Source organism: Lissotriton helveticus, chromosome 7, assembly GCF_964261635.1.
Source record: "Lissotriton helveticus chromosome 7, aLisHel1.1, whole genome shotgun sequence".
Classification (NCBI taxonomy): domain Eukaryota; kingdom Metazoa; phylum Chordata; class Amphibia; order Caudata; family Salamandridae; genus Lissotriton; species Lissotriton helveticus.
Genome location: NC_136068.1, coordinates 825,114,281 through 825,129,757, shown reverse-complemented (window position 1 = coordinate 825,129,757; position 15,477 = coordinate 825,114,281). Strand labels below are relative to the sequence as shown.

Genomic DNA, 15,477 nt, shown 5'->3' with positions numbered 1-15,477 from the left:
CTAGCTTCTCTTTCAAGGGCTCTTCACTGATCGTTATAAATACAAAATAGAGCAGAAAGCCCACCAGTATCAGTGAGAAAACCTCTGGCTGGTAGGTCAACAAATAGACACTTAAACATGTTCTATTTGAATGATTGAATAATTTTTGTACGTTTTCGAGTTGGAATCATGAGTTATTTTTATTTTCTAATAACGTTTTAACTTACAGGAAAACAATGTTATACTTGTTTTATCACATTACATTGGGATCATTAATGCAGGTGGGCAATGGCCTGCAAGGTAACGTCCCTATTTGTTTCAGGAAAACACAATGGTTAATCTATCCACATTTTTGGTAAAAGATGCAGAAAAAAAAAAAAAATAATAAATAAAAGAATGGGACAGCACAAACAGTAAACAAACCCACCCCGATTAATAGAGCAAGACCCGCCTCAGATCCAATTGCATACTAGTATATAGAAGTAGTGACTTCGAGACAAAGTTTCAAATACCAGAATACATTTTTTTCCTGTTTGATCGCTTTGTTTTTACAGAGGAAAAAAGGGAAGGAGGGTGCAAGAGTTAAAAAATGTCCTTACATATTCAGGTACAATTATCGGAGAAACATTATACAGCACAGAGCTCAGACCAGCCTAAGAGTAAGAAGTATAGATAGACAATAGGTACAATAACTTCAAAGTCCATGATCATCGGGCCTCAGTACTAGCATCCGAATGGGACATGTCACAGATACAAGAGTGGTGAAGAATCTGAAACAGTCAGGCCTGCACCCCTTTCAAGGTGGACCAGTTTCACAAAAGTCATGTATGGACACCATATCTTGGCGAACTTTTGTACTCTATTGTGGATCATTGCCAACAGTTTTCCCATGGCATATATGGACTATAGCTTCCCCCACCAGAGGTTGAACATAGAAGCGCTCTGCGATTTCAACATTTGGGCTATGCTAAGATGAGTCGCAAAGAGATGGGTCATCAATCTTCCCGCTGAGGTGGTTGTAGGGTACAAGCCCCGACTGCCATAGTACCCCTAAAGTAATATCAAGGGATCTCGTCAGTTAGTTTGTGATGGTTCGTATCAATGAGAAGACAGCTCGCCAGAAGGCTTGGACATGAGGGCATGACCACCATGTGTGGAGCATTGCGCCAAGTTCTCCATGTCTCTTGCAACATATTTACCAGACACTGCCAAACATCTTTTGTAATCTTATGGGCCACAGTGTGAGTAGTTGGCAAACTTTTGAGTTGCGCACTTTGCCAGATAGACTTCCAAATATAATCTGGAATCTCCGTCCCCAGGTCCCTCCTGCTACATGCGTGTCTCCCTTGAAGGCCTAGCTCCAAGATATATTTTTAGAGCCATGATAGGCCTTTGAAGCGGATTTTGATGGTGAAGAGGGACTCTATTGAGACTATTACCTGCACCAGTGTCCATGGACGTATGCCCGCCCATCCAATGCAGTTTGTGCGAGTATAAAAGCATCCCTTCTAGTGAGCTGAAAATGGTTGATGAAGTCTTACCTGGTCTGGAGCTCCCCATTTCCTTAGAAATCTCTCAAACTTGGGGAATGTCCTTGGCCCCAGGATCAAAACCATGCAGAGCAGGGTCATTGGGGTCCAGATTAACCAGTGGGGTTGAGAGGGAATGGGTAAAAAGGAAATGCTTTTTTTCCTGGAGGGATTGCCAGTATGGCAGCACAATATTCGTTGAGGCAAGGAGAGTCTAGGAATCCATCAAAGTCCTTGCTGGGAGCCATAACCAGTCCGTAAGTGGGACAGGTTAGTGTATGTATGTGAGTGGCCCTAGCACTTGCAATAAGAAAGGGTAGAAAAGTTACTTACCTTTGGGAACGCATTATGTGTTAAGACACACGATCTAGATGAAAATTCCTTACTTTAGAATCCACCACAGACGTGAGACATGTGGGGTCAATGGGTGGTATGCAATCTGTTGATCCCTGCAGACTCTGGAGTTCTCAGGAATGTGAGAAAAATGTTATTAACAAGTGTTAGGTTGTGCAAGGGCTTCTGGCAAGAAACCTTTGTAGAACCAGTCACACCAACATGGACACCCCTGGTATTTTCAGAAATGTCTGGGTATGCTAGATCTGGCAACTCTGCTTTATACTTATTTTAGACTAATAAATGATGGGTTAAGTAGTAGTTCTTGTGTATAAAAATTACTGGTACTAAATTCCCATCACTTTAGCGGCCAAATTAAACAAATATTGACAAAGCCAATAGGCTTCACCTCTGCAAGATCTATTGGCCCTCAATTTGTTTTAATTTAAATGTTACACAGCAGTGCGAGTTGCTGTGCTACATAGCTTAAAGAAAGGGGGGGCGATGTGGCCATAACTCGAGAGCTTTTTTTTTTTACCTCAAAGTTATGCACGTACAAACAAGTTAAAATTGCTTTTCCCCTATGCTCAATATGCAGTTTATATTCTTGAACAACGACATTTGCAGTTACCAGTGTGCCAAAGAGTAGCTAGTTTGAACACCCAGCAAGGAGAGGATATGGAGTTGCAGACTTTGGAGTTGGGGGAGGACCAGTTTAAAAGTCCCGTGCCCTCAACATCCTGTGTTTCTGGACAAAGCACGCAATTTCCCTGTGTCTGTAAAAATTGTGTTCAGTGTAATCGAACTGTGAATGTAAATTGTTTAAAGTCCTTCCAGTCAACTTTGTGCTACAAAACACAAGCTAGTACTAGCTATGGGATGTGGACGGGGCATGCTGTGAGGAAAATGTTGGTTGGAGGAACAGGCCAGCATCGAACAGGGAAGGTGCATGCAGCAACAGAAAGGAGGTGGTCGCGGTAGGGACGGTCATGCAACAAACAACGCAAATACTAGCATGTGGCCAGTGGGGAGACAGACTGCTATAAGTGGTACTTGGTCCACACTCCACAGCAAGGATAAAGATGTTAAGCTGAGCAGGAAGCGGCTCTGAACAGGAAGAAATGAAAGAGTGACAAAGCCAATCAATGGTAAGTAAAGTTAAGTAATGGATAGGCTCTAAGACCCTCTTAAGCATTTATTTCTCGTTGCAAGATATTTCGCAAGAACTTTATAAGAAAAACCTAAAAAAATGAAAGGTGATCTGTAGCTCAGACTTCATCCGCTTCTTTCCAAAGCAGATAAACATTTAAAACAAATGTCTCCTACAAAAATGTAGCTCTCTAGTGCATAGGAACTACAAATACACATTATACACAACAAGAAAGCCAACCTGTAAGGACTAGAGGTTCTCAAGTCTGCTTAACAAATCATTTGCCAACCTCGCAATACCAACTTGGGCCCACTGGGCTTGCCCAGCTATCTCCATCTTGGAACAGCAACAGAATCGGACATCAAAATATGCTGGGCTACCAGATAATCTGGTCTCTTAAGGATATGGGCTTACCCAGCTCAGGGAGTCATGGGACTGTTGTACCTCAAATATTGACCCATTATATAGTTTTAGAGAAAAACACACTCGACTGGGCAAACTTATTACGCCCACTTCAGCATGTCCGTTCTTTACAGCACCTTCTACCCAAGGACATTTAAAGTTCAGTTTGAACCATCTCATCGCTACCCTCACTTGGAGACTATAGTAACCTGGAGAGCTCCATCACGTATTCTTTCTTTTAAGATTAATCAGCCTTTGAAAAATAGGGCAACATCCGAGCAGTAGAGCCATAGAAATACTTCCACATGCTAGAACACTCATACCTACAAGTGTATCCACATTTAAGAATCCTGAAGAGCAGTGCACTGAACACCCAACATGCTTTTAAATGCCCAGATGCAGGTATAAAGTTCCCCAGAGACTATGAAGGGAAGCGTACAGTGACAAGTCCAAAACCTTCACCTAACCTCTCCCTCACAACTTGGTGGCATGCCAACAATTAGGCCCTTCCTACGGAGCCACATACATAAACAGGAACAGGCCACACAAATCACAATTTATGCTAGTATGGACATCGTGGGCCTTCAGTGCATTCTCAGCCAGTTTACAAGTGGTACACGTGCCTACAAATACATGGTGGGCAAAACAGCACCTGTACCGAGGCTTTACATATAGAAACGAACTGTGAAGTGCAATTGGGCCCTGCCAAGCCTACATGGCCCATCATACGATAAAGTTGCAGGGTGCAAGTGCCCCTTTGTGCCCGATCAGATACAGTCAGGCTACACTCCATTATTATGGCAATAATAGAAGCTTGGATTACCATGGTTTACCTGGCCATGCAACTAACACAGTTGTCTATCATTTTCCCTGCTCTGATAAAGCCCTGCCTGTAGAGGCTCTTAATTACCCTCACCGCCTAAGTTGGGTTGAAACAAACACCTTCTCATTTCATGGCTTGAATTACATTATATTTGTCATACCAGAGATTGAACAATGCATTAAAAAATAGCATCAGCCTGATAAACGGACTTCAAAAAGTAGAATGGTTTTTAGTCAGGCCACAAAACACTGGGTAACCGTTCTCAATCATGGTGACCAGTAGTCTGTGCAAGCAAAAAAAATTAGGATAATATGATCTACGGTTTTGTCCGATGTTCCTCTTTTCTACTCACCTCACCCATGAGCTGTATTCCTTGCACTTATCACTAGAGCAACCTTTTATGGATCTCTCTCCATGTTGTATTGAATGATTTTTTTTTTACGAGTAAAAATACAAAAAGGATTCTTCGCCACAGAATTTCAGATGTTGCATCTCCATTTCTGGTGCACCATTGAAGAGTATGACTTAGTGAATTAACTTCATAATTTATTCCCTCTTTGGTTCGTGCATTGAGGTACATCAAGCTTACCCAGGAAAACTTTCAATAGGCCTAAACACAGTAAAGCTATAGGAATTTCACTTGCCTAATTATATGCAACGGCAATTACTGCCTGAACAGTAAAGTCTTGAAACGCAAGGCATCATTCATCAAATAGCACTGAAGGAGTATGCAGTTCCTGTAGGGTGGGGGAAGGTGTCTAGATTGGTGAACACCCTTACTCAGTAGTGCAGTGTGGGTGTCTCCCAATTTGGGAAGTGGGGCCCTCACACACCCATTTGGGTGGCATGCTTCATCATAGGACCTGCTCCTAGTCAGGCCAACACTGCAATGACAGACAGGCACACTATAGGGGCTCTTTGTCAGATCTTTAACCAAAGCTGTACATGTAAAGTGCGTACGAGGGGCCTAGTGGTAGATGTGAGGAGAAATAAAATGAGGCGAGGTGGTGCTCAGTGTCAGGAGTCTGAGTAGTCCTAGTCAGCCTGTTTTATGCCCTGTGTGTAAATCCCTCTGCAATTCAGAACCTATCTTGATGCACTATCTACTTATGGAAAATGAACAATCACTGATGACCTTTCAATGAGGTACACTACAAATCATTTCAAGCAACCAACTGAAGGTCTATCTGGAGACAAACAATTAATGCACAGCATAATATTAAACTACCCCCCCCCCCCAAAATCACACGTGCGTGCTGGCCCTGTGCAGAGAAGCAGACTGAGAAATATTCAGCATGCCCCATATGTGCAATACATTATAAACTCACAACATTAAAGAAACAGCCTTCCCTACTGGCCTTAGAGACTATAGACAGTTAATACTTCGCGCCAGTTTAAAGGTCCTAGTGAGCAGAGTCCAGGAAGTGGTAATGAGACAGACTAGTGCAGTCTTTTCCCAAAACAAAAAGTGGTTTAAAAAACGATTTTCACTTTGTGTTCACGGTCTATGCCTGTGGTTGTTAGTTAAAAATTGTAGTTTTAGCCTGCCTGTAATTGCATATATTATCACCTGTGTTGTGTTTTAAATGTGGTTTTCCCTGCCCAGGATTGCCTCCATTTAGTGTGTTGAATTGAGGGATTTGCAGTCCACACTCTGTCCCTCTCATTCCTTGGTGACAAATCAGTTTTCCCTCCAAATTTCTCCTTTGCTCTGTGCTTAGACCTGTGTACTAAAACAGTGCACCTCGAGCCACCATTTTTGTTCACAAGCCAGTGAGGACAGTCCCCGTGCCTCCCCTCCCCCAACAGAGATTTTCTACATCAGAGGATGCTTCTGTGAGCTGTTTAAACTGTATTTACTGGGGCCTGTGCACTTCGTTTTTTGGCCAGCAGGGTGAGTCAAAGCTTTATTCAAACAGTATTGTTAGATTTCGAGTTAGTGAATCCTTTACCTGCAGAAGTCCAAAGTTGTGGATTGAGCCTGTCTGTCGCCTAGGAGATTCTGAACAGGAGAAGCAGCAGCCCAGACCCCACACCCAGGTCAGCAGACTGAGCCAGGCAAGTCTGAGCCCTCCTCTCACCTGCCCAGGCCCCTTAAGGCCTTGATGGGTGCACCCCAAATCATTCTCCTCCATCCTTTGCCCCAGATTGCAGTGAGCGGAGTCCAGGAAGTGCCTATCAATATATTTAATCTAAAAATACTTACTTCCTTTATGTATCTATATACTTTCAATGTACATATGGATACACATGGATGGATATGCATTTCCAATGCACTAGCCTATTTCTCAGCCTATACTTCGCTCAATACATCTTCTAGCCCAACCTTTGGACTCATCTTAAATGTTTCTACTACTCCTAATGCACTACCCTAGCTCTCATCCTGTACATCAATATATCCTTGACATCCACTCATTTATCCCAAACCCCATACGACTATGATCGCCAAAATAACCCTTTCTAGACTCTCCTGCTCTACCCCTCCTTGCATCAGACACATCTTTTTACTACACCGATCCCCTAAAACAAACCTTTATAAACTCTCCCCTCTGACTCCTTCCCTCCAAAACTCTTTGCTAAGACCTAAAAAAAAAACCTTCACTCTTTTATCCCCCCACTATCCTTTTCAATCAAAATTGACATGTTCACTTCTCAAATTCCATATTCAACTATACTTATATACTGCCCAAGTAACTGAACAACATCTACTACTCAAATTACTTCTATTTATACTATATTCATTTTTAACACTAATACTTTATGGGTTCCGGAGTGGTGTGCTACTCGCCAGAAAAGCACTCCAACGCCCATCAGGCGTAACAAGTGCTATATGAATACAAATCTTTCTTCCCCCCTGCTATCCTGCTCACTCCAAGTAAAACTAATATCCACCACTGAAATTCCCTCATATTTCACCATATTAATTCACCACTAATCCTTTATAGGCTTCCTGAATAGCGTGCGTCAAGCGAGCGATAAATACAAACCTTTGTCCTCCATCCTTCTATCATTCCCAATCCAAATCACTAACCTATCCACCACCTAAAATGTACTTGCATGTTTCACTACACTAATTAAACACTAATCCTCTATGGGTCCCGAAGTAGCATGCTACCCACCGAAAAAGCGCTTTGTTCGACGCCTCGTTGGGGTAGTAAGCGCTATATAAATGCAATTACAATACAAGAATCAATACTATTGGCCAACAGGTCCAATAGCATGTAAATGTATGAGTATGGGAGAAAATGCTCCACCTCTTACATTGTGTCCAGAATTGCTGAGGCAGATTCTCTTAGCCCACGGAATTTTAACCTGCCAAGAAGCCTTTGAAACCAACCAGCCATATTCATTTCACTGAATATGGCTAGGAAATACCCGGAAAATCAGGGGAAAAGTTTATTCTTAAAATCCTGAAACAGCTGGCGAAAGTTGTGGCTTGAGTCTCCATTGAGGTTATAATCCAGCCATACTATCAAATTTTTTGCTGCTAACTTTAGGGGCCAGGCCGTGCAGGCCATTCCGAGAACATATGGGGGATTAAAATTATTCCCTGGGGTTGCTCGGTTTTGTTACTTTTGAGCTTAAACAAGAGTTGTCCATCCATCTGTATGCACTCCAGACAAGATGGTGTTTGCAATCCAGGCATGATACCACCAGCTGGTGTATGCTTAGGACACCAGAGTAAGATGCCCCAATGCAGTCAGCCAATGGGCACATGTAAAAGTATAACGTGGGGCTAAGAGGACCTATAGAACCGATATGCAAGCTTTGCACCAGCACGGATCTGTGCTCAAAAACTGGCTGATCCACTCAAGAGCAAGACCAGTTATAAATCCCAATAAGGTGCCTGTGGTCAGTGTCTGAGGTCTAGGAGGAGGATTACTAATGTAATTCAGATCAGTTTTATTTTTGCATGAGGGGGGTATCAGTGCTATGCTTGGGCTGAAACCTTGGGTGTGTAGGACGCAGTTGTCCTCCAGGAAGTCTAAAAGGTGCACGTTATGTTTTTCCACCATACTCTGTCCTGGAAGAGATGGGCCGAAAATGAGCAGCTAGGGTATTGCAATTGCATAGGTTTTTCACAATTTGGCTTTTACCATAGCATGCTTCTGCTCTCCAGGAACATTTCTATTTTTCAATGTTCCCCTTTAAAGAAAACTGGGAATAGTATTGCCATAAGCAGGGTCAAGTGAAAAGCCAGATTTGAACTTTCATGAAAAGTCGGACAAAGCGGTCTTAGGCGATACAAGGAAATTCCAGAAGTCTAGGTGTACAATCTTAATTCTCCCTCAGAGTTCTGAAATGTTGCATAATGTCCTACATTTTCTTTTCTGGTAAAAATAGCCAGGTCATTCCTGCTCACATTAGAGGGAATCAAGGGTAAAGCCACCGAGTCCTATTGAGTTTGTGATTCTGAACACTTGGTCAGGGGGAGTTGGCAGCCTCCAAGATTTTAGTTTCATAGTAAGCTCTGAGAGACATGAAATTCAGAATCATACAGCCTCACTGTCAATATTTGTATCGAAGCTAGCACATTTCTCCCTTGTCTCTGATATTTCACATTGAGGCTGGTGGAGGTGTAGCATGGGGCAGATTAGTTTTACCTTTCCTGGTTTGAACAGAAATTACTGGATCCATATTGGAGCGAGCAGATGGGTAGGGGGTGGCATGCACAATCTCTGGGTTTGAAAGAGGTCGGCACCCCATTCAGCTTAGGCCAGCTGCGATACTTCCAGCATAGGAGCAAGACTGTTAGGAAAAATGGGGCCAAGAAATATATTTAGACCAGTGAAGTTTGTGAAAATAGGGTCAAGCATATATTACCTTTTAATGGGTGGGGCCGGGTACCCTCTGGTTTATCTGAAGAGCAACACGGTTGTGGCAGTTGCCCTATGGCTGGAGCGTTGGGTGAATCGACAATATGCATATTAATGTCACCTAACACCGACGCGACAAGTCTTATTTACTGCTAGGCTAGTAATTTCAGGGGCAATCTGAATAAAGCAACCAGGAGGCTGATATGCCGGAAAAAATAAACTAAGACAGTAGGATCGAGAAAGTAAGTTTTCACAATCTGGCAGATGTAGATGTTCAGTTATACACCTTAGAGTCCCTGAAAAACATCTCTCCTTCCTGTCATGCTGGCTAATGTAGTACCCGCCACCCTCGTTTGCTTAGGCAGTAGTATCATGGAGGTACAGCCTGGTGGACATCTGCCCCAGATCCATTATGGAGCAATGGGTGTCAGCTCACGAAAGTGGAGAACGCTACCGAATGATTAGGCATCACACTATCCAACCGGTGCTCAGCATGGCCAATATGGTGTTTTTGCAGTTTGCTAGGATGTCGAATGGGTTATACAGCAGGTGATTTAGGCAGATTTAGTCTTTCTGGACAAGAATTGCATATTTGATTATTAGGGCAACTGTCGATAGAATTAACGACATTTGACATTTTAACTATTGAAATCAGACCCCCTCCACCCGGCAGTTAACTAAATCATAAAATGTAGCTGTCACAGGCACCATAACATAAAATTTAACTATATAACACTATTAGTAACAAGTGTATAATATTCTACTATTCAAATTGACCACCACAAAAGACAACAAAAGTACTCAAATTCTTTTATTTCAAAAGCTAGGATAGCTTCCATATCCATGTTATGGTGAATCAGAACACATGTAAAATACCTTACAATACATTAGATTCCAAAAGGTACCAAAAAGTACAGTAAAATTAACACTTCCGTTACAGGAAATGTATGACACAAAACAATACAAAATAAAAAGGTGGAAAAGTGACACTGGTTCCCTAAGATGCATGTCATTCTGTACAACTGGAGTAATGCAGAGTCCATACTTCACTCCAAGAGGCAGTCCCTAGATGAAGAGCTGCAGCTTTAAGCAGACCCTCAAATCAGTTTCAGTTTAACCTATTAATAAAATCATTAATTAATATCTTCCTTGCAAGACTGGCATTACACACACACCTAAGACAAGTACTGCTTTTTTTTTTAACACTTAAAAATGTTTCCAAGGGAGTTTTGTACAATGATACTTGCTTTTTTTTCTTTTCAACAGGCCATAAAATTTGTAGAAACTTTATTTTGGTACATAATCTTGTTATCCAGAATAGTCGTTTACAAAACCTGTGCAGTCTCTGAAATACTGTGCATGCCACTGCATACCTGAAAAAGTTTGTTCAATATGGCTTGTAGTTACTCTGACTGCCACGCCTTGGAGCCTTTCCATAGCTTGCACTGCCCTGACCTACAGGGAAGAGAATACATTGCATTACATTGCCAGGTGGAGGTGGCTAGGCAAGACTAATTTCATCCAATACAATCATGGGATAGACAAATCTAATTTCGGCTAAACCAACTTTACTTACTGTAATCATATCCTGGGCCATATCCATAATACCCATATCCAGTATAGTCATATCCTCCTCCATATCCACCATAACCTTGCTGCCCATAGCCACCATATCCTTGACTCCCATAGCCCTGGTTCCAATAGTTGTTGTAACCTTGATTCCAATTTTGGCTCTGTGCTATAAAAAGAAATCCACAAACGGCTATTTTAGTACAAAACAGACCAGGCTATTAAAATAACACGAACTCCATACATCTTTCTAGGATAAACGCCTTCCACTTAAAAATGTGCCATATGTACTGTTGGGCTAGGTCAACGTAATTGCCAACCACCAATCGGTACATGGCCCTCTAGCCCTAGAATTATTAGAGTGGTTACTAGTTTAATTATTGGACCACCAGATAAAGATTTTACTTCACTTTAGTTTAACACTCACCTCCACCTCCTCTTCCACCTCGGCCTCTTCCTCCAAAACCGCCACCGCTTCCACCACCGCCTCTGCCACCACCGAACTGTTGCTGCTGGTAAACTTCTTTCGGCTGCGCTACCTTAATTTCGCACTGAAAAACAAATAATGCAAAAACTGAAAAACAAATTGTTTACCAGTCGTATTTCACTCTAAGTGTTCTCAGGTCTGACATCTGCGAAACGATTGTATTAACAGGTTTATACTATCAGACAATGGGCAACTAGTAGTAAAGTCAAAACGTACAACACCCGGGACTGAGGCAAACTTTCGATAGCCTCATCTGAACCCAATGCATGAAATTACTTGTGTGCTTGCCTCAATGGGGAAGTGGCCAATGAATGAGATCATAGAAAAGGGAGGGGTGAGACTACACGCTAATCTGGTTGCTTTTTTAACACCACAGCACTTAAATGATCACTAATACAGTAGCGGGGTTTACTCCATATTTCAGGGGGACAGCGTTTTAAAGAGGCATCAAAATTGAAGCGACAGTATAAGCTGCGAGAATCGGGTGCGCTTAAATCCGGTCTAGAGCATGGACCTCTTCAGACAACACTACTATAACAAGGTGATTTGCATGCCTTAGCAGGCAAATAACCACATGGACCAATCTGTACGTGACCATAAAGTTAATTAGCTTAGTACCTTGCTACCGCTAACATTGTGGAATTTTTTTTCCATTATCTTCTTCACTGGCTCCTCTTCTTTGAACGTGATGAACACAAATCCTCTCCTTTTGTTAGTCTTCGGATCCATTGGGAGCTCAATTGCTTCAATCTGTAAGGGAACAAAACGGCAGGTAGTCGCATCACTTCCGATTAAAAACATTCGTAATGACTGCTTTCTTGCTCCCGCCAAGCTTCCATAGTGTAACTGTAGGGGGATGCTACCGAGTGGCTGTAGCACACTAGTTCGGTGGCGATGGGAACTCAAGAGGGAGTCAATGGCTATCAAATGGATAAAGTTCTATGTGGTGATTCGAGCAAAATATGCTGCTCTGTGGCGACTAAAATAGTGGTTAGTGGGCTTCAACAAGTCAGTTTGTCGCAATTTTATCACGAACTGCCGCATACACACCTCTCCAAAGTCACCAAAATATTCCCTGATCTTTTCTTCTGTTGCTTCAGGGTTGAGTCCACCAACAAAAATTTTCTTAACTGGATCTTTTTTCATTGCCATCGCCTTTTTGGGATCGATCACTCGTCCATCTAACCTGTGTTCCTTCTGTTCCAATACCTAAACAAATTACAAGCGTGTTAAAAATGATACAACAGAGATAAAAGCCACACCCCTATAAATAAACGCAACTGACCTTGTCAACACTTGTAGCTTCTTTAAATAGAATAAAGCCAAATCCCCTTGATCTTCCTGTGTTAGGGTCCATCTTGATGGTGCAATCCACTACTTCACCGAATTTAGTAAAATAGTCTTTCAGGTCTTTCTTACTTGTGTCCCAACTCAGCCCACCGACAAACATTTTCCTGAAATTGCAAAACAAAAAGCACGTTACCCCTCGCTTATCAAGTTGCTAGAATGATGGGGAACCTACTGTACCTGGTCAGCTCTCGGTTTCCAGAGGACATCTGCTCATAAGATGAATAAACAGTAAAAAAAAACATACAAATTGATTGCCGGAGGCTAAAGTGTGCGATTACAGTACGCCGGACAAAAACAATTTACAAATCAAATCTCATGCCGGCTCGCAATGGATAAAAGCGCAAATTAAACAAATAGCGTGCATTAATAAGCTTAACGCCCAACTAGGGTGCATGCTAAATCCACCATAAACGATTAACTGCAAACTGGGCACAGAATAGTGCAACCAGGAACACTGCGCCAATTTAAAGCCGAAAATCTAGTAAATGCCGTTCGAATTGATTAATTTACATTTTGACTCCTCGTCAGGCTAGTAAGCGATATACAAGTTAAACATTATGGTATGAGCTACTTTTATTGACAGAATTGCGCTTTATATCGACCAGGCCAGTATACTCGTATCGGAATTAATTGGTCAAGAGCACATAACAGATCGGGTAAATTTACACAACATACAGAATACTATTGCAGAATAGACCATCAACCTCCCCCAAAAATTAAATACGACAAAGCTACAATGCCCGATCCGTTTTCTGCCCTTCCCCCAACCACCACATGGCGCCAACAAAAGACCGAACAAAGGAGGCGCTGCCTGGCATTATCACCCGCCGCCCTCGCAAGCACCCAATGAAAGGTAATAAAAAAAAATTCCACTTACATTCCGTTCATTAAAGGAGAGGAAATATCAGCTACGCACCCTGCGTCCTCATCGCTCTTGGTGGCGCTAGCGGTATCGGTCTCTTCGGGCATCTGATCGACCTCCACGCCGTCAATCGGCATCTCTGCAGCCTCGGCTTCAGCTGCTTCGTGACCGTTCTCGGTGGTCTCCGTTGGTTTTTGCTCCGAATCAGACATGTTTGGGAAGCGAGCGAAGAACACCTAGAAAATGGCAAAATATAAAATGTTATAAAGTGCGGCTGTTGGTGACACGTATGCCGTAAGCCTGCAAAACAGCAAATCGTGGCATGAGAGCAATTCGGGAAGTCTGTCCGAGCATCGCAGGGCCTAGTGAGGCCTAGCAAGCGAGAACAAGCATGCCCGACTAGGCCCAAAAATTAAGGTGGGCGAATAGAACGGAAGGGGGGGGGGTTAGAACCACGACTGTGTGGCCATTACGGGTGGGTTCTCCCCTCAGAGCCGATCTACGTCCGGGGGAAGGGTGCGCCAAACAGGCGGGGCGGGTATAGCGTAGGCCACCCAAGGCCCTAAAACAAACACGCGGAGAGCTCGGGCGCAGCGCCCGAGACCACCACACCTGGCAACGGATGCGCAATAGCCTCGGCGTTAGGCCCGGAGCCTCGAGGAACAAACAGTTCAGCACCCAAAACACGCGCCTTAAACAAAACCGATTAACCCCAGTGCTAAGCGCAGATCGGGCATGACCAGCAAAATCTACCCACCACCATCCTAAACTACACAAAGCGGCTTACATCGTTGCGCCGCGGATGTTTTTTTAAGCACATGACGCAGATGTCATTATAAAAACATTCTTTAGTTTAAAAGCATCGCTTGCGTACTAACGCAAACCGGAAGACTGAGTTCCACCATAAACACCAACAAGCGCAGCTCCTGGAGCAGCGTAAAGATACAAGCACATCAAGGGAATTAAAACAGCAAGTTGGAAATACGCCGGTTTTGCTTACACGAGACGCTACGAACGCTGAATTTCCTTCAAGATGGACTCTCCCGACAATGCCAACTCGTGTGCGCCTTTATAAGAGAACCTCGGCCGCAGACACTCGGTAACAAGACGGCCTATCATTGGATGTTACTGCTTTATAAAAGAAGGTGGCTAGCCAGTGGCTACCATGGGCTGTCCATCAGTTAGAAGGGCGCTCATGAATGGGTACTTCCACAGTCGGCCCCACCCATCGAAGGCCGCAGAGGCGGCTCCTACTGATGATGACGCCCTTTACCGACGCGGTCGTAATATGAGAGCCGAGCCTACCTTCAACCGACATCACGTAGCGCCGCGGCCATTTTGAGACGTAATTTTGAGTGTTTCAAATGGGAGCCTTGAGACACCCTCCCTGCTCAAAGGCAGAGGGTCTGAATGTGTTGGAGAAATAATCACTGCTGTATAATATGGATCCGGTTCGTTAATACACGACCAAACCTGAGATCGCTTTATGTTAAGTGTGGTCCTCCATTTTCTCTGAAAACTGTCCCTAGCATTGGTGCATCCTATTGTCCCAAACTTAAATTATCCCGTTTCAATATGGCGGCTATGACGTCGGTGTTACTTTGCCTTATTATTAGTGAAGGGGGAGGGTAAGTCGTCATCTTTGCAGTACCTACCATAAAACCCACTTTTGAGGACTGATTTTTACGTTTGCCGACAAAATTAGCCCTTTTTTCTTCTTTGATAAAGCGTGATTGGAGGCTAGGAAACCTTAGACGTTAGGTGTTTGGCGATGTGAAAGAGGGCATTTGAATTATTCGTTTCTGATACCAATGCGTGTCCCACTGGCTCCACTCGATCTGTTTATTTGAGAGGTTACAGTTGTTGGTTATGTGGCCGGTCTGTTGCAAGGTTGACATAATTCCAAGAAGAACATACTGGGCATGTAATCATGTTTTAAGAATTTGTAAAGATCTGGAGGTGATGAAACTATGTCTGCATTCATTTGTAATATGACTTTTGTTTTTGTTTAGTTATCAGTCATGAATCATCCAGGAAGCTGCATAACAATCTTTAAACTTTAAAGATTGTTCTGAAGTTTAAAGTGCTTTCTTATAGTTGTTTTTTAAGTTATGAAGTGATAAGGGAGAAACATACCGGCTTTGGGTGATTTTCCTAATTTTTTTACCGCCCCGGA

The 15,477-nt window shown here is 43.0% G+C and overlaps 1 protein-coding gene across 3 annotated transcripts in view; it reads right to left on the bottom strand.

The window, feature by feature from the left end:
- The window catches only part of HNRNPAB (heterogeneous nuclear ribonucleoprotein A/B), a 46,390-nt gene extending 31,954 nt beyond the window's left edge, over nt 1-14,436 (bottom strand). The window contains exons 1-9 of one of the 3 annotated variants that reach the window (XM_078653306.1): nt 14,302-14,436; nt 13,317-13,537; nt 12,375-12,543; nt 12,140-12,298; nt 11,708-11,839; nt 11,030-11,153; nt 10,610-10,771; nt 10,407-10,488; nt 9,832-10,151 (exon numbers count right to left, since the gene is read on the bottom strand). In XM_078653306.1, coding sequence (XP_078509432.1) covers nt 10,421-10,488; nt 10,610-10,771; nt 11,030-11,153; nt 11,708-11,839; nt 12,140-12,298; nt 12,375-12,543; nt 13,317-13,513 — 1,011 coding nt within the window. In that variant the 5' untranslated portion in view covers nt 13,514-13,537; nt 14,302-14,436 and the 3' untranslated portion in view covers nt 9,832-10,151; nt 10,407-10,420. Of the gene's footprint in view, nt 1-9,831; nt 10,489-10,609; nt 10,772-11,029; nt 11,154-11,707; nt 11,840-12,139; nt 12,299-12,374; nt 12,544-13,316; nt 13,538-14,301 lie in introns of those variants that run through there. The other 2 variants (XM_078653307.1, XM_078653308.1) reach the window with 2 other exon arrangements.
- Between the last annotated feature and the right edge of the window lie 1,041 nt (nt 14,437-15,477).